General features: G+C 43.8%; 1 protein-coding gene across 2 annotated transcripts; it reads left to right on the forward strand.

Moving 5' to 3' along the window:
- The first annotated feature begins 12,991 nt into the window (after nt 1-12,991).
- On the forward strand, nt 12,992-18,641 carry LOC125461481 (transcription factor MafB-like). Of its 2 annotated transcripts, none has more exons than XM_048550310.2 (2): nt 12,992-13,307; nt 15,406-18,641. In XM_048550310.2, the coding sequence occupies exon 2, from the start codon at nt 16,057-16,059 to the stop codon at nt 17,029-17,031; it is 975 nt and encodes a 324-aa protein (XP_048406267.1). In that variant the 5' UTR covers nt 12,992-13,307; nt 15,406-16,056; the 3' UTR covers nt 17,032-18,641. The 2 variants fall into 2 exon arrangements, with proteins under 2 accessions (XP_048406267.1, XP_048406268.1); XM_048550311.2 differs by lacking the exon at nt 12,992-13,307 and adding an exon at nt 13,341-13,810.
- Nucleotides 18,642-18,981: the final 340 nt, after the last annotated feature.

An 18,981-nucleotide genomic window follows, 5' to 3' on the forward strand; every position in this document is an offset into this window, starting at 1 on the left:
AATGTGCTAACTGTTGCAGTACAAAATACCCTTGTTGCCATTGCTGGTGATCACTGCTAAAAATGGATGTACCACCATGCCCTCTTGTATGAGTCTTCAGTGATGTTGCTAATAGTGCAGAGTGGGCCACGGAAGCCGAATCATAAAGTCACTGATTCATATACAGCATGTAAATGGACCTTTTAGTCCAACTCGTCCGTGCCAACCAGATATCCTAAACTGATCGAGTCCCATTTGCCAGCGTTTGTCTCATGCCCCTCTAAACCCTACCAACTCACATAGCTATCCAAATGTCTTTTAAATGATGCAATTGTACTCACCTCCGCCACTTTCTCTGAAATCCAGCCAAGTATTTCCCCAGAAGTCCTAGCAGCAAGGTAGCTGAAATTATTTATCACTTACACATCTGTCTACACTGTTACTCAGAAAGCCACATTAAAAAAAACAAAAACTGGTGCCTTCCAAAAGTATTCGTTCTTAAGGAAACCTTCACTTGTTTCTTTGCTGACTCACTTAACTGAATAGACTTTAGCAGGCCATTAATAAGGCCTTGTCATTTATATTTTATTATTCCCACTTATTATTTGCACCAGTTAGTTTCTTCACAATCAATTTTTAGTGCATTTTAACACAGTACAAAATTAGACTTGTAGTTCTTATTTTTAAAAATTGTAGCTGCTGTTTATGAGATAGTAGGAACTGCAGATGCTGGAGAATCTGAGATAACAAGGTGTGGAGCTGGATGAACACAGCAGGCCAAGCAGCATCAGAGGAGCAGGAAAGCTGATGATTCAGGCCTAGATCCTTCTGTTTATAGTGACCGCCTGGGACATCTGAAAACAACACAAGCCAATCGTACTGTTGGTGGAAGAAAAAGACTAACAAAATTGAGCCGTATACATCCCCAGCGATGTTTCACAGCCACAAAGCTGGCAGTGAAGTTTGATCCTCCTCCCAAAGCTTGATAATCAAAAAAATTCTGTGACTGTTTTGAACCAAATTGTTTTGCTTTCAGATGCTGAGGGGTTGAATGTGCAGCCTGGCATCTTCTGTTTGTGTTCTCCTTTAATGGAATGTCTTGTAGGTTGAAATTAAAATTAGTGTTTTGTGAATGGGGATCCTGTTACTCCAGGTACAGATTCCCGAGCTGCGTATAAAATGTTTCACTTAAACTATAGATAGGTACCATCAGAGTGTAAATCGGATCCACAGAATGCCTAGTTCTTCTTCTGTCACACTGAATTTTCTGCACGGCTGTATGAATGTCCTGCAAGAAAGGATAACACTCACTGAGAAGTTGGGAGGTGTATGAAATACTAGCATTATTCCAATAGGGCAGAAATCGCCAAACACCTTTGAGCTGCCATGTCACTTCTGTCTTTTTCTCCAATGATGGAGCTTGGCATTTCTAGCGGGTACTCCCAAACTCTGCATCTTCAGAAATATGGAGAGATATTCCATTGAGTCCTTTTTCAGAGCGCAGGGTCATCAATAAGCCATGTCTCCTATTTACAGCACATATTGTCAGATTCTGCTAACTCTTCATTCACAAATGCACCAAAAAGCCTTGAAACATTTAATGAGCTGTTCAGAGTGTTAGTGAATAAGTGTGAGTGGATAGGGTGCCAGGGTGGACTGGGTTCTATGTAGCTAGGGTGACAGGATGAATAGAGTGCCAGCTTTTCAAATGGCATGGTTAGGCTAATAAGATCAGGTCAGCTGGAGATGGAGGATGGGGAATGGGATGATGATCATGGAGGATGGGGGATGGGATGATGGTCATGGTTGAATGGTCAGGAAAAGGGATCAGAAGATCATGGAATACTTGGAGGGTTAGGGGAGCTCTGAGCATTTGGAGAGGAAGGTCAGTTGAACAGTTACTCAGGAATTAGACCTGGGTTTAAATTGTTTAACATTTCTTGTTAACTATCAAGTTATATCAGTCAGATTCTAACTCAGAATTAAAAACAGTGCTGCAGAAAATCAGCTGGGCTGTTAGTGTCTTTGGAGAGAGAAACAGAGTTACTGTTTTAAGTCCAATCTGACTCTTTTTCAATACTGCTTCTCTCTTCACAGATGCTAACAGACCTGCTAAGTTTCTTGAGTACTTATTGCTTATATTTCAATATTCCAGCAGCTGAAGTAATTTACTTTTATTTGAGCATCAAGCAGACTGTATGGCTCCTCCAACTTTTTTACTGCTGCTACAAAATTTGAGGTCTGCACAAGGCAGAGACTTCCAGAACCATAAGGCAATGCATCTGTAAGCCAATTTACCTGTGTGTGGCATGCACAGATTCTCTGAATGGCCACACGGCTGGACAGCTTAGAGGGAACATTGGTCAGAGACATTTCATGTGAAATTGCTCATCAGATGTTTAAAATTTCGAGGCAATTCCTGAGGAGACAGCACACTGGGACTTCTGTCAAGTCCTGATGTATACTAGCATCTGACTATCCAGATATCGGAATATCTTCACCAAAGTACATAGCAACTTTCACAGTCAAGTGTGTTACAAAATATATTACAAAAATGCATTACTTTTCAAATGCAGTCAATGCAACAGGCAGTTTCACAGATGGCAAACACCACAAATGGCAACGCGATCACATCCAAATAACCCTTTTTATTTGTAAGTTATATTGTTTGAGGCTATATGTTGAGGAGGAAGCCCCTGCTCTTTTTCAAACATATATTGGTGCCGTCCCTATAGACAACAAATGTTTAATATCTTATCTGAAAGTGTTGCCGTACTATCCCGGCGAATCAATTTCGCTTTTGTGCTCAAATTATTGGAGTGTGACTTGAATCTTCTGACGCTGAGAAAAGTGTTTTCCCACTGAACCACAGTTGACATTTACATGCCACACTGTGCTTGTTGAACAGCAGGGCAATCAGCTCAGTTGTCTACATAGTTAGTGCTTGTTTTAGAATATCATCAACAGTGTATGGTCTGTCCTGATTGGGGCAGACTTGAGACCTGTCCACTCCTGGGCTCCTGAGAGTAACCCTAAACCTAATCTGAAACCTAACCCAATCACAAGTGAGAGTAGAAGGTAATGGCAACCCTACACTGACAAAAAACTATCTTGAAAACAGCTAAGGGCAAAGGAACAGCAGAGGTAGAGCCCATGTGACATGGCTTGATGCAGACATAGGGCAATTGCAATATGACTGAGCTTGCCAGCAAACCTGGTGGCATGCTCAGAGAAGCTCCCAGAGTCTGGGTGTGGTTTTTTTACACTTGTCCTGTCACGACATGCTTACTGCCTCTGGGACTGTGAAACCATAGACCTGCCATGCCGAACCTCCCTGAAATCAGGTCGTGCTTAGGTGGCCCAAAATGGGCCTCTTTCCTTTGTGGCTTGGAGTGAATAATTTCACTGTTCATCATTTCAAAGCATTAACAGTCATTGCTTTAGCAAAAAAACAAATAAACAATCCTATGGCTTCTGATTATCTGAGCTGAACCATGGGGATGGATTTTACAAAGTTTGTGTGCCCCAGCCAAATGGTCAACTGTCAGCTGTCCAACCAAAAGCCCAGTTGCTCCATGGCGATACTACACTTAATTCATTTATCATGGGACTTCTCTATGGGCCTGGGAAAAAAGATGGCCTTCTTGAATTGTTGGCCAAGTTGATTGGTTGTCTGCTATATAGTGCTGCAGCACCAGAACCTCATTGTGGCCGCTGCTGAAAGTGCAGGCAGTCATCTGGGAAGATCCCAGTGTTCAGATGAGCCTGCAGTATTTGGACAGGCCTGGTCCACAAACACCAGCAAATGAGGAAGGATGCTGTGTGCTAAGATTTTAGAGGCTCGGGAGGCTTGAAGAATGGGCCTCCAATTGGAATAGAGTATTCCCCTCATAGGAATACTCTCCTTCCTCCCATGAAGCGAAAGCCACTGGGCTGACTAACTTGCATCCACTTTCAGACAGGAGCCCATTTCATATTATAAGCATCACACCTTCAACTATGCTGGTAACAATGAGGGGAGTGTAGGGGGAGTTGTAAAGTCCAACCCTTTAATGTAAACATCACAAAGTTCCTGGCAAGTGGAGATCACATCCTCTGGTGAGTTCAGTTGGGGGCTGAGGGACATGAAGCTGGCACTGATGTGATTGTTCTGAAGACTGAAAGCTAGAGGTTAACAGTGATCCTGTGTGTGCAGCAGGTCAGTAAACACTTTCTGGGACCTCTGGCCTCTACCCTGTGAGACAGGGCTCTGAGATTGTGAGTTTGATCAGGGATTTTGTTTGCCTGCTATTTAGCAAGGCTGTGGGAGGCTGATTCAACTCACCAAGCCACAGTTCAAAATGGCTTAACCACATATTGGAAGCTTCTTCGCTATCATGGGGTTAAAATCTTGCCACCACATTAAAAGGAGCAGCTGGGAATGGGCACTTATTACCAGTTTTTCCAGTAAGACCACTTCTCCAGAATGAACAAAGAAAGGAGAAAGAAAGAAAGAAAGAGAGAAATAGCTTCTGTATATTTTGATAGAGATTTTGCAAAACTAAGCTTTGGCTCTCATACTAAAGCAAAATACTTCAGATGCTAGAAATTGACAGAAGAATAAGGAAAGATTGGAAAAGCTTCAATGGGTCAGGCAGTGTCTGTGGAGTGAGAAATGGAATTCAGGTCATCTACTCTGTTTTATATTCATTCTTATTCCTTCTTGGGATATGGACAAGGCTAGCATTTCATTGCTCATCCCTTATTGCCCATGAACTGAATAGGTTACATGGCCATTTCAGAGGACAGTGAAAAACCAAAGTCTGTTAATGTCCTTTAGGGAAGGAAACTGCCATCCTTACCTGGTCTGGCCTACAATGTGGTTGACTCTGAACTGCCCTCTGGGCAATTAAGGATGGGGTACAAATGCTGCCTAGCCAGCGACGCCTTCGTCCCTTGAATGAATTTTAAAATAAAAGCATATTGCTTTGGATTTGGAGACGAAGTATAGAGAATAAGAGGAAATATATGACATGAGAAAAAATAAAATTTACTCAGTGAGTGAGTGTGATATGCAAAACATTGCCTGAGAGTGTGGTGGAGGTAGGTTCAATTGAGGCATTGAAGAGGGCAGCAAATGATTGTTTGAAGAGAAATAATTTTCAGGATAATGAGGGAAATGCAGGAGATTGACTCAAGGTAATGGTGCATGTTTGAAGAGCTGTTGCAGACATTATGGGCCAAATAACCTATTTCTATGCTGCAAGAATTCTGTAGGTCAAACCGGGGTTGTTTTCCCGAAAGACATTCACAAATCCAGATGCTTTTTGTATTTTTTTTTGGTAATAATGTAAGATAGCTTTTTGCTCACCATTACTGAAATCTGTTATAAAATCAGAAATTGCCGGAAAAACTCAATGGTTCTGGTAGCATCTGTGGGTAGAAAGAACAGTTAATTTTTCAAGTCTGATAACGGTTCATCCGAACTGGCTGGACTCAAAATGTCAGCTCCACTTGTTTTTTTTCCCACAGATATTGCCAGGCCTGCTGAGTTTCTCCAGCAATTTCTGCTTTTGTTTCAGATCTCCAGCATCAGCAGTTCTTTGTTTTATTTTACTGAGAGCTATGTTGTTTGCCAGATTTTATTTCTTTCACACAGGGTAAATATTTTCTACTCAACCTGTTCAGAGATATCATGCCACACCTCTGGAGCTGGTGGGTCTTGAACTGAGGCCTCCTGGCTGGGGGTGAGAGGTGGGGAATGGATACCATCACTATGCCAGAGTTTATTCATTGAATTTTCAATCCACCAGCTGCCAATCACCAGACCCCAAGGCAATAGACTAGGCTTAAAAAAACAAAAACAGACGTTTCTAGAAAAGCTCAGCAGTTCTGGCAGCATCTGTGAAAGAAAAGAAGAGCTAACGTTTCCGGTCCGTGACCCTTCCTCAGAATAGACTGGGTTTATTGATTCCTAGTCCAGTAACATTACTGCTATAACATCATCCATGCTGTTTAACTTGTTGAGCTGTTCTAGCCTTTATTTGCTCTGATGCTAGTAACGGCTGTCTCCTGATTTCTGGATATGACAATGTGCTAACATGGAGTGAACGCTGGATCATATGTAGGTGGGAAGGGACCTGTATGTGACTGACCACATGTAAAGGTACTGGAGAAAGAGGAATAGATGGTCTGGTGACATCTTGACTGAGCTGACCTGATCTGACTGTGATTTCACATGGTCCAGCAGTGTAACCGGGGATCTGCTTTGTAAAGAAAACAAGCGGATGGAAGGGAGGCGACTGGACATTCCCAGAGATGGAAATGGAGACAAAATGGACTTCTTATCTAGAGACAGGGGGCGTGGGATGGGGCGGCGGGGGAACAAAGATAAAAGCTGCAGCCGACATCAAAAGGATTCAAAAATGGATCGTGTTGTTTGTTACAGTACAAGACACAAAGCCCAAATTTTAGGTTTATTAAAGTTAAGTTTAATGACATCTTCTGTGCTGATGGAGCAGCCACACGATGTAAGTGTGTGGTCCGCTCGCGGTTTTGCACAAATGCCAAATTTCAATTGTGATTTGTCAATGATTCACACTGTTTCTTGGGTTGCGCCAGCTGCAACGCTCCTTTCCTACACATTAGTTAATATTACAGTGATTGAAAACTCAGAGCTCTGTCGTAACTCTTGCGCAACCTCGGCTGGATTGCGACAACAGGTAATAAATTAATTCGCAATCCTACGAGCAACTTAATGCAACACTTCTGTTCGAAAATAAACGAACATTTTAAACAAAAATGGTCCTTCCCCTTCGTAATCGACGACCTGTCCATTAAATCTCAAGAACAGGAACGCATTCATTTTTTTTTATTAATCAGAGTTAGTAAAAACACGGCCGATTTGAGAATCTAGACTCCTGCGCCCAAAGCCTTGATTGGTGATATTAGCGCAGGAAAACTCCTTCCGGAAGGAAAATCGTGAGAATGCCCTTTTCTATCTCTCTCTAAGCGCAATTGACGAACGGAATAGGCGCTAATTCGTGGGCACTTTGAAAAGTGAGATTTCGAAAATGCAATTTCGTTCGCTAGATGTTGGCTGCGAATTGAAACGAGCTTCCTCCCAATTTGGCTCTAGCCGAAACGAGCAATTCTGTAGAATGTGTAAGGGGTAGGTTTCTGAATGCTACCAATTTGGGGGTTGCCTTGTATCCCTTCAGTTGGTCGCTTTGTTCAAGTGTAAGACCCGCTTCGGTTTGGATCTCACCAGATCCTACTACCCATGCCCACGGTATTTAATTCGTCACATTTCATTCTGTCGCAAGTTTGCGCCGCTTTGATTCAGGCAGAGCGCACGGGGAATCGTCTCGCTGGTTCACGCACGAAGGGAGATTCCTGCCCATCTCTTCGGCCGGGGGTCTGGGAGTGAGCAAGAGCTCCGTCGGGGCTAGAGATTCCCACCAAAGCGCGGTGACAAACTCAATCTCCTCCCCCACCACACCCGGGATTCCGATCCCACCTTTCCCCAACCCCGTCCTTGGGCTGACTCAAATCCGCCCCCTGTAGCTGAGCTGCTAAAATGCAGGTTTCAGCAAGGAGCGTCACTTTCTCTGGTGTGCTGTTTCCTTTGGTGGGGGTCGGGGTTTGGGGGTGTGATTGTCTAACACGTGAGGCGGAGTGGCGTTTGGGGAGACAGACAGACAGAGAGAGAGAGATGGAGAGCAAAGAGCACAGTATCAGGACGAAGCAAATTTGGACAGAGAGGAACCTGCCTCTCGGCCCACTGTGAAGGTGCTAATCTCTCCCGTTTGATCTGCCGGGAGTGACAGACAGGCACCAGGCAGCATTGAAAGATAAAATTATTCTGGGCATTTAACAGCATCAGACATTAAACTCCAAAACGGCGTTTCATGGGTACACCTACAGAGGGATAAATAGCCACTCCCCAGCATTTTTTTTCCTTTTTATCGAAGAAGTGATCTGCTGTTGGATCTTCCTTTACACTCAATATGGGAGATATATTGCAATTTTTTTAAAAAAACTATATATTCTAACCAACACAGAAACAAGATTCAGTGCTATTGTGTGTGAAATTCACTGTTGGGCAGTGCCACTTCCAGCCTGAGTTTAAATCTGTTTATTTTTGAAAACAACCAAAGTTTTCAGCAGTAAAATGCACCTGCCTTCTTTTAGACGGCCTTGTCTTTCTGAGCTCATATGGGATAGTTTGTCCACACATCCTCTCTTTGGCTTTACAGGGACTATGGACACATCATGGAGCGATCGCCTCTCGGGTTAACATTAGTCGCTTAAAGCATCGAGAGAGCTGTCCTGCATAAAACTGTGATGAATTATTGAAGAGATCATTTCTTCTGAACAGTTCCAACACAGTAAATCTAAAGACTGAGCTGCCCATTCTCCCACCACCCTCCCCTTTATTTACTCATTTCTCAGCTCACTTTTTCCTCGCTCGTTTCCCGTTCTCTTGTGTTGCTCCTTCTCAATGTTATCTCTGCAGTTCTTATTTTTCTGATTTGAGCCTTCTCTCCTTGGGGAGACAGACAGACAGAGAGAGAGAGAGAGAGATGGAGAGCAAAGAGCACATTATGAGGACGAAGCAAATTTGGACAGAGAGGAACCTGCCTCTCAGCCTACTGTGAAGGTGCTAATCTCTCCCGTTTGATCTGCCGGGAGTGACAGACAGGCATCAGGCACCCACCCTCCCCTCACCCACAACCTCTCCTTGACTTTACGCCTGCTGTCGTTTCTTCTACTAAATGCTACGGGACTGAATCAACACTGTGTAGGCCGTTAACAGTGGTTTTGCTTCGCTTCAGACTCGGGCATCAATGGTTTCGGTACAAACTGGAGACAAAACCAAGTTAAACTTGCCTGATCTTTGTTTTTTTAAAAAAACATACAAAACGACTGCGTTTATTCGAAAGATGAGTTTTGTTTTGAATTTCTCAAATCTTGAATAGTTGGGTGGTGTTGAAATGAGAAAACGGAATAAGATTGTACAGTTTAAAGGGGTGAATATATTGTCGGAATTAACTGGATCCCCTTTTTCTGAATGTTCTAAAAACGCTTGTCACGGTCCACACTCCATCCACACTGTTTATATCTGTCCTGAAATTCGACATCCCATCAACCTGTCCTGTTCTATTCAAATTCCATTTAACTCAAAGAATCCTAAAGGATAAAATGGTTTAGTTTTACCAGTGATAGCCATTTCTCCAAACTTTGATAACATAGCCTGGTTGGTGTAAATATCATCGGTCATCGGCAAAATGGTTCATGAACGGTAAAGCGGTGTGGGGACCAGCTTGTCCCCTCATGTATACGACAGCGTGTGTGTTGTGTTTGGGTAATGTGTGAACGGGTGTCTAATTTTACTCGTTTGGTGTTTACAAACAGTGTGTTTCACTGTGCACTGTGACGCTTTGGCCTCAGTGAACGAGTGTGGTGCCTGTGTATGTGGGTGTGACTATATTTCATCGCACCTTTGTTTCTGTTGGCTACAGCATGGATGCGACGGAGAAAATGAGTGCTGAGAGATACTTCCGTGCCTCCTATGTGTGACCAGTACGTGTGTGTTAGGATCAGTGTGTGGAGATGCTGTGTGCTAGCATCTGTACGTGTTACTGTCAGTGCATGGCTGTCAGTGTATGTTAGCGTCAGTGTGTGTAGTTATCAATGTTTTTAGTGTCAGTGCCTGTTCGTATCAATGTTGGAAGTGTGTTAGTGTCAGTGGGAGTGTTAGTGTCAAAGCCTGTTAGTGTCAGTGAATGTTAGTATATGTTAGTGAGTGTGTGTTAACGTCAGTGTGTGGTGATGGTGTGTGCTAGTGTCAGTGCGTGTTGCTGTCAGTGTGTTACTCAGTGCGTGATAGTGTCAGAATAGGTTAGTGTCAGTGTGTTGGGTTAGTGTCGGTGATGTTAGTGTCAGTGTGTATTGGTGTGTGTTAGTGTATTCGTGTCAATGTGTGTTAATGTATGCCAGTGTGTATTGATTAGTGTGTACGTTAGTGTGTTAGTGAGTGTCTTTGTGTCAGGGTTTAACTTTATGCGTGTCAGTGTGTTCTTATGTCTGAGCGTGTGTGTCAGTGTCAGTGCGTGTTAGTGTTCACACGTTGTTCTAGACAGATGGCTGTAATAAAAGGATCGAGTCAGTCACTTTTAGGACTAGAGCAAAGAGATCAGGGGCGGGGTGGGGGTGTGTGTGGTTGGAGGCAGGCGGAGGGGGGGGCTTTCGCAACTTTCGCAGCCCCGCCCAGGACTCCCAGTTGTCCCAGCTCCAAAGCCTGAGGCCAGGGTTGAGAAAGAGTGAAAGGCGGAAGATCAGGCATCCCTAACAATAGGCAGATGATTTCAATTTCGGTCAGAACCTAGACAATTTCTAACGGGTTGTGAGTAAACGATACGGTTTCTGTATGGAAGGTGACTTCCTTTCCGTCTGCTGTGTTTAAGTAGTCCATTGTTAACCTAATTTCGCACCGTCCAGATTCATCTCTCGATCTACATATACGTCCTCCCTTTTTTCCTGCAGTTATAGATAGTCGAAGGCTTTCTGCCCATACCTTGTGCACCTTGAAGTTCAGATGAGAGTTAACGTGCTCTCCCTCTTCCTTCAAATCCTGGAGAGTGCCCCCTTATCATTCATTTCCTCTGGGCACTTGTGACATCGACCCTGTCCAGAAGAGGGATGGATGTCGAAAATGTAGTTACCGTCCGCTGTATTTATGTAGGCATTTAAAACTTGCCAAGCGAGACCCCAAGGCTTACAATCAAACCGATCTCAACTCCGTCCCTTCGCGATTTCAAGAAAGGAACCACGGATGCGAGAGGAAACTAGGATATTTGTCTCGATGGCAAGGGGACGAGAAAGGGAAATAATTATTTACAATTCACCCTGATAGGAAATAACGTGGGAGCTGTTGCCATGGGTGGGGGGGGGGGCGGTGATGTGTGCGCGAGAGTAGAGCCTCTAATCAGTGGGTTTCCCTCCCATTTAAATGCCCTCTATAAACAAGAAAGGTTTATTAATATCATTCATCTTCAGGTAGATTGAAACTTGCATGTGATCAATAAAGCAGCAGCAGGGCCACCAGATTTATTTTCCAAATTGCACCGGGACACTTCCAGGACAGATGTTTTGTTGGTCACCGACTCTCGCTAGTTTTAAGGTCGGACCTGGGAACTCCCGCATTTGGTTTTAGCCCCATTTTTATCATTCCAGACCCGGAAAAAATTTCTGCTTTAAAATCCTGATCTCCGTCTCATGTTATTCCGTCCCAGCCGGTGTAACACAACGATGCGGGAAAGCCACCACTCACATGGGTTCCAACAAAAAAGTGCCCCTTTAGTCTATTTACATCAATACAAAATTGGTTGCAACTGTTTATATTCGGTCAACTGAAATAAAATGATCTACTCGGGGAATAGGAATAAAATTATACTCATTATTTGGTTTAAGCGATGTTCTGAGTCTTCACTATTTATTTTAAAATATCTCAGTTATAAAAGTGATCATGTTCTTCCATCTATGATCGGTAATTACTGAATTTACAATTGAAGGGAAAGTCTCAACTTCAACAACATACTATTAAATGTTGAGCTATTGTCTCCAAATAGATTTCAGCCGATGGATTATAAATGTCTTCTTTTACTTTTGTACGCACTCTCACCTGTCACCTTGCTCTCGCTGTCAGAATATCGTTTGAAACTTTGTTGTCATTGTCGAGGTGACTATTTCCTCGCTCCTTGTGGGATTGTAAAAGCGACGATCCATGGAAATGAGCATTTTTCTTTTGTTTTCTCAACAACTGGCCCGCTCTTCCCAGCCCAGGAATTGTAGGAATGTGGTTCGGAAAGTTTGAGAGTATCAGCGAATGGACAGAATGATGCTGCTCTCTACACGTTCTTCCAGGACAATGTTATCGCTGCATCCTCGTCTTCTTCGCTCGTTCTTTTTTATTAAATAAACACAGAACAAGTTCAACGATACATATCCGCGGCTGTCTGTAACTATTCAAACTGGTCTTTGCGGAGAGCGGCTATGCTCAGAGTCAAAAATGCGCCTAGCATAGTGGAAAATCCTGGGAATTCGTTGTTACACATCGCAACGCTGGGCTTACATATCGAATATATTTTTTAAATATATAATGATAGAGAAAGCTATCGTGGTTTTTGTAGATACTAATCGTTAGATCACCTAAATCTCGTTCATACAAATATTTATAGATACAGATTCTGTATCATAAATATGAAATGCCAGTTTTTTTTAGAAGAGATAACTGGATATGGTTCATCGCTAATTTGAACCTATTTTAAAATAAATGAGGGAGAAAGCTGTAGTGAGGGGTTCGCACAAGCTGTGAAGAATAGGAGGTAACAGACATATCTAGATTTTGGAGTACCGAATATTTTCACAGACACACAATGCAGTAGATGCTAACCATCTACTGAAGGCGTATCCATTAATATTTAACATGACGTTCGGTGTTAGCAACTGTTATACCAACCAGTCTAAGTTTAATGTCGGTTTCAAAGGCTTTCCTGCCCCTTTGCTCGCCCTTTTGAAACAATTGTTTGAAAACGGCCTCTTCTCCCCGCTCTGATACAGGAGGAGTATCTGCGGGATGGTGCTGAGAACCGTAACAGTTTCTTGTGCCGCTCTTCCGCGTCTCTAGCTGGCTGATTACTGCGATCTCTCCTATTTTTTCCCCCTGCTCTCTGATCTGAACACACGGGGTCGCACTTTGTAGAGCTATCTATGTGCCTGTGAGTCTATGCTGAAACATGCCAGGCCAGTCAAGCATGCTTCCAGCCAAGTGCTATGATGCATGTGTACAAGAACCGAGCGACCAATCACAGTTTTGTATTTTTTTAATGTCCTTTAATTTACAAGTATTGCACAGAGAGGGGTGAAGCTGCCGGCTATGTTTTACTGCTCGTACCCTGTGAAAAGTGGAATGGGTGATGAGAGGAAGAAAGGGTGGGGGTGGGGGAAGGTGTAACAGTCTGTAAACGTAGAGGAAACAGTGTCGATCCACCTGGTATAAAGTAACGATGTTCTCTGAAGCTAAATTATAAAGTATACTTTAAGAATGGTCCAAAGTACTCCATGTCAACAGAGGGTGATTGCAGGTTTTGATTACCTGAGTTTAGATATTTATTTGCAATTATTTACAACCTCTTCGTAAAACGCGCTCAGTTCGACCTTTGGTTTAAACAACTTTAGAAAACCCCCAGCGCCTCTCTCTCTCTCTCTCGTGTGGCAAATGCTGCGCTAGGCTTCGGAACAGCGACGCTGTAAACATAGCCAGCTGGTCGATGTTCATGCACCGGGTTAGTCTGCTTTCAAACAGCGCGGCAAACCCAAAGTTTCATATATAAGACAAAAGCAGAGGGTCGTGGAGAGGGTAACTGGGTGTGCTGTCTGTTTTAATGTCAGTGAGATGGAGTGCGTGAGAGTGGCAGGTTGAGATTCTAAAAAGGCTGGAAGAAGAATGTCAAAGAATGATAGGGCAAGCAAGACCGAAAGGAAGGGGCAGTGTGAAGTATCCGTCGGGAGACAGAAATACAGGAGAGAGTGATTACGAAAGGCAGGTAGAGTGAGAAAGCCAGCGACGACTGGGGGTTCGGGTGGGGGGTGGTGTGGAATCAGCGAGAGCGAAGAAGATCAAAAGAGGAACACAGATAAAGTCAAAAAGTGAGTTAACAGCGGTCAAGGAAGATAAAGAAAAACAGAATAACCACTAAGTCAACAAGACAGAGGGAGAACGAGGTGCAGAAAGAGACTATTCTGTCAAATAAGCACAACAAAGAAGCTAAACGTCAAAGTTGCTGAGGTGAGAAATCAAACGAACACCACAAAGTTTGGTTAGTGCGTATTGGACATACGGCAAGTGTGTAATAGGGGGTATGGTCAGTATGTATTGGGGATAGGTCAGTGTGTTTTGGGGGATATGTTCAGTGTGTTTTGGGGGATATAGCCAGTGTGTATTGGTGGATATGGTCAATCAATATTGGGGAATATGGTAACGGTGAACCAGTTTTGGGAGTAATCACCAGTGTGTATTGGGTTTATGGTCAGTCTTTTTTGGCGCATGTCATCAGTGTTTATTGGCAGATATAATCAGTGTGTATTAAGATATACAGCCAGTGTGTTTTGCGGACTAGTTCAGTGTGTAACAGGGTGATGGTCAGTGTGTATTAGGGTGATGGTCAGTATGTACTTGGATAATCATCCATGTGCATTGGTGTTGTGATCAGTGTGTAATGGGTAGAAGAACCAGGAGCTTTAGGAATCAGATGGCATTTGGTGAAGCGTGGACCCTTTGTAAATGGAAAGGATAGGGTTGGTGGAAAGTGGTCATGGTCGCTGCAAATGAAGTGGAGACAGCAGCTGTGAGAAAGAAACTGTTATAACTGTGGTTGTGGAGGGATCTGAGTGGAGTGCAACGTTACTTGTTAGAGGATGAATAGAAAGAAAGCTCAGTGAATCTCTGTATCTGCCTTTGGGCTGGGGAAGATAACATATATATCACTGTAATTGTTTTTGGACTGTCGGTGATTTTTATGCCTCTTTATACATTTTGACCATTCATTTGCCTGTCCTTCAGCTGTGTATATGCATCTGTATCTGTCGTTGGGTTATGTATATGCCTCTGAATTTGTGTTCTGGCTGAGTCTATGTATGTGTTTTTGTATCTGTCATTGGCAGTGAGAGGCTATGTGTGTGGCTCTGTATATATCTGTGGTCTGTGTGTAACTCTGTGTTTGTCAATAATATCTTTTTTTGGGTGGCTAGAGATGGCAGTGTATATGTATCTATATTGTTTCTGCGTTTGTCTTTGTGCTGTGTACATGAATCTTGCCTTTATTTTTAGCTGTGAAAGGCTGCATATGTGTCTGTATCTGTCTTTGAGCTGGGGAAGGTTGTGGATATATCTCTCTTCCTGTCTTGAGGCTGCGTATTGGTCTCTGTTTCTGTCTTAGGGCTATGTATATATCTCTTGCCTGGAGAAGGCTGCGTATGTGTCTCTGTATCCGTTTTGGGGGTTCTAGGGAAGCTATGTGTATACCTCTGGATCTGTTTCTGGGCTGTGTATTGGTCTCTGGATCTGTCTTCGGGCTGGGGAAGGCTGGCTTGGCAGCTCTCCGTTGCCCAGCTGATTGTCAGCTGATTGGCTCTAATTGTCAAACTCCACTTCCCTTGTTTCTATCCTATTATGCTAATTCCTCGTTGTGGAGGCGCTGATTGGCGGGGGGGCGGGTAGAGCCCCGCCTCCTGGGGGTGACGTGTGCCGGGGGGGGTTATATACTCTTTTAAGAAAAAGGAGATTTGCAATCTGTGCTAAAAGCTGCCTGATCAGCAGCAGATTGGTTGTGGGTGATTTTTTTTTTAATTTATTTTTTTCTCTCTCTCTTCCCCCTTTTGCAGAGAGGTACAGCTGAGCCGAGAGAAGCGGCAGCGGCAGCAGCAACACACACAAAAAAATCAGCAACAGAAACGCTCCTGGTTTTCTCCAAAAACCAACTGCTTTCTCGTTTTACCTCATCTGGTCCGGGAAGACAGGACTTAGAACTTACACCGGAGGCTCGGCAGCATTGGAGACAACTTGCTGGCCTCTCTCCCTGCCCCCTCCCGACCGACTCCAACCTCCTCCTTAAACCCTGGTGCTGTTTGATTTTTTTAAATCCTCTCCCACCCCCCGAGGGTTTTTTTTAATGTCCCCTCTTTTCTGCTGTTTTATTTCTTCGTCTCGCTTCAAGAGCGGCAGCTGATCGCTGAACGTCAGCCCGGGCAGTTTAACAGAGGGATCGCTACGCTGTGACAACGAAGCTTCAGGCAAGCATAAAAAAGTCTTTCTCCCTCCCACTCTCTCTCTCTCTCTCTCTCTCTCCATGCAACGCGCCGTTAAGAGAAGTTTTACTTACTGAGAGCCGTCCGTGCAAAGACGCTGGGGGGAGAGAGTAAAGCGGACATCTGTCCAAACAGGGACAACAAACAGAAAGAGAGAGAGGGAGAGAAATAAAAGAAAGCAGAACCAGGGACTTTGAAAGTGTCGAGAACATCCAGGAACAGACTGAAATGACTACAGAGCTGGCCATTAATGCAGAGTTGCCTACCAGCCCGCTGGCCATGGAGTATGTCAATGACTTTGATCTGATGAAATTCGACGTGAAGAAGGAACCTTTGGGAACTGACCGCTCCGGGAGACACTGCAACCGGTTACAGCCCGCGGGCTCGGTCTCTTCCACCCCCATCAGTACGCCGTGCAGCTCGGTGCCTTCCTCCCCGAGTTTCAGCCCCACCGAGCAGAAGACCCACCTGGAAGACTTGTACTGGATGACCGCCAACTACCAGCAGCTGAACCCGGAGGCGCTGAACTTCAGCCCGGAGGACGCGGTGGAGGCTCTGATCGGCAGCGCTCACGTTGTCCAGCTGCAGCAGCAGCAGCAGCAAACGGGCTATGAAGGGTTCCGGGGTCACCATCACCATCATCATCATCACCACCACCAGTACCCAGGTGTGGGCCCGGACGAGCTGGGCAACGCCGCGGGTGCCCACCATCAGCACCATCACCATGGGCACCACCAGCATCACCAACAGCAACAGCAGCAGCAGCAGCAGCAGCACGGCTCTCCAGCCTCGGGCACCTCGTCTCCCTCACAGCAGATCCAGAGCTCGCCCCATCACCCGGGCCTCCACGCCGAGGACAGGTTCTCGGACGAGCAGCTGGTCAGCATGTCGGTGCGGGAGCTGAACAGGCACCTCCGGGGCTTCTCCAAAGACGACGTAATCCGCCTGAAGCAGAAACGCCGGACCCTGAAGAACCGCGGCTACGCGCAGTCCTGTCGCTACAAGCGAGTGCAGCAGAAGCACCTGCTGGAGAACGAGAAGACCCAACTCATCCAGCAGGTCGAGCAGCTCAAGCAAGAGGTGGCCAGGCTGATGAGGGAGCGAGACGCCTACAAACTCAAGTGCGAGAAACTCGCCAGCAATGGCTTCAGAGAGGCTGGGTCCACCAGCGACAACCCACCGTCTCCAGATTTCTTCATGTGAGTCCCCAAACGCCTGCCATCCTCCATCTATAACACCCCATCCATATGCCTGCTTGAGAGTTGTTAGAGAGAGCGAGCGAGAGCGAGAGAGATACCTATCTACAACATAGCCCATCCATGTATATTGCCTGTGTTGGTTATATATAGAGAGAAAAATAGAAAACCTGCATATAAAACACACACACACACACACACACACACACATACACACACACATTAATCCTGCATGCTGGACATGTATGGTAATAATTTCTATTTTGTACCAGTTTACTTTCCATTCGGCATGGCGTTGGTCTTAGCTTGTGTATTTGAAAAAAGTTATCACAGAATAGTTGAACTTTTTACTGTCTGTGCAGTCCTCGGTTTTTAGCTGACGAATATAACAGCTTGTAAATAAATGCAACAAGAACTGTGTCCATATGCACTGAACCATTTCAGCAGGCTGTGTTTTTTTTAATGAAACTTTTTTTCGGGGGGGGGGAGGAAAGTTGTGAGCAATTTTCGGCTTTAACAGAAACCAACATTGTAACTTCTGCGCATCATCTTTCTTTGTTTTGGTTACTTTATTTCCCTTGTTGTTTTGTTTGCTGCAGTTTTTTTTCAAAGGAAACGGACAGATATGAATATATACCATACCATTAGCAGCAGTCTTTCCTTGTGCCATTAACGTGTTAATTTTACCTGGCGCTCAGAACATGGGCGGTGATTGCTTCAGAATTTAGCTGATTTAAGACAATGACACTTTTTTAAATTTAGATTTTTTGGATACTCCAATTGTAAACTGTTCATCGCACAGTAGGAACTGTATTTGTTTTATAAATGCGGTTTATTTCCTAAATCCCTGACAATTCTGGAGACAGAGAGAGACAGAAAGGTCAAGTTTTGGGTTCTGTATGTTTTAAATCCAATGCTTGCTAACAAACATGCAGTCACTGTAGTGAGAATGTTTTAAAGTTTTTTTTAAGAAAAATCTGAAATTGAAACTTTTTTATTACTGACAGTGTTCGAAGACTCCATTAGCCAAGCTGGTCGGCTAAAGTCTTCTTTACACCAAAGTGATGCTTGAAAAATGTACTCTCTTTAATTCTCGATAGTATGCATTCTTTTCTCTTGTGCAAGGTCAGTGTGTAAGAAGCACTGACAGTGTGACCAAATTGAAAATTCTCTTTGTAAACCGCGCACTGCTGAGCGGATGCAAAACGGCGTCTGACCTAAGTGAGTTTTTTTTAAATGAATAAAAAGTGTTAAGTTAACATGAATATAACTAGACGGCGTGAAGGCATTTGTGCTTCTTTACTTTTTAAATATTGTTAAAACATGATTTTTATTTTCTCCAGTCGAGGAGAGAAATAAAACATTGATTGTAGTGATTGAAACGACCTTATTCAGATTCATTAACTGCTCACAAAAAATTGCTCCCAAAATTCTGAAGAGATCATAAGCAGACAGCTTATGGGAATGACAATGCCTTTCAATTATCTGTTCCGATCTGGAGTATGGTGGTGTTATCCAAAAAAAATGGTTTCTGTCTTTTTTTTCTCTTTTGTTCTGTGAAGACTGTTTTTTTCTATTATATGCTTATTAAAGTCATTCAAATGGCATTTATTTTGACATGTGCTTCTCCGATGTCTTTTATTCTCACCCTCACTTGATCCCTTTTCTTTGTTTTGCTTATTATTGAAAAATAAATTCAAGTGTGCAAAAAAGTCGAGGCGCCGTCAAAGTGTGTTACATAATACATAAGTTCAAATCTGTATTATTACTGTAACATACCCATGTGTATAATCTCCACTCCTATTAGCATTATCACTCTGGGTACCTGTCCCCTACCATACTTTTGGCACTCCAGAATCATTCTGACACTATGCCAAGAATTATACATTAAATCCCACAGAAATAGCAGATTTTTTTCGTGTCATTGAGAAAATCACTGCCTTTAATCTGTAACATA

The sequence above is a fragment of the Stegostoma tigrinum genome, chromosome 19, assembly GCF_030684315.1.
Source record: "Stegostoma tigrinum isolate sSteTig4 chromosome 19, sSteTig4.hap1, whole genome shotgun sequence".
NCBI lineage: Eukaryota > Metazoa > Chordata > Chondrichthyes > Orectolobiformes > Stegostomatidae > Stegostoma > Stegostoma tigrinum.

Coding starts and splice junctions, on each gene's coding strand:
- LOC125461481 (XM_048550310.2), top strand. CDS start 16,057: ATGACTACAGAGCTGGCCATTAATGCAGAGTTGCCTACCAGCCCGCTG.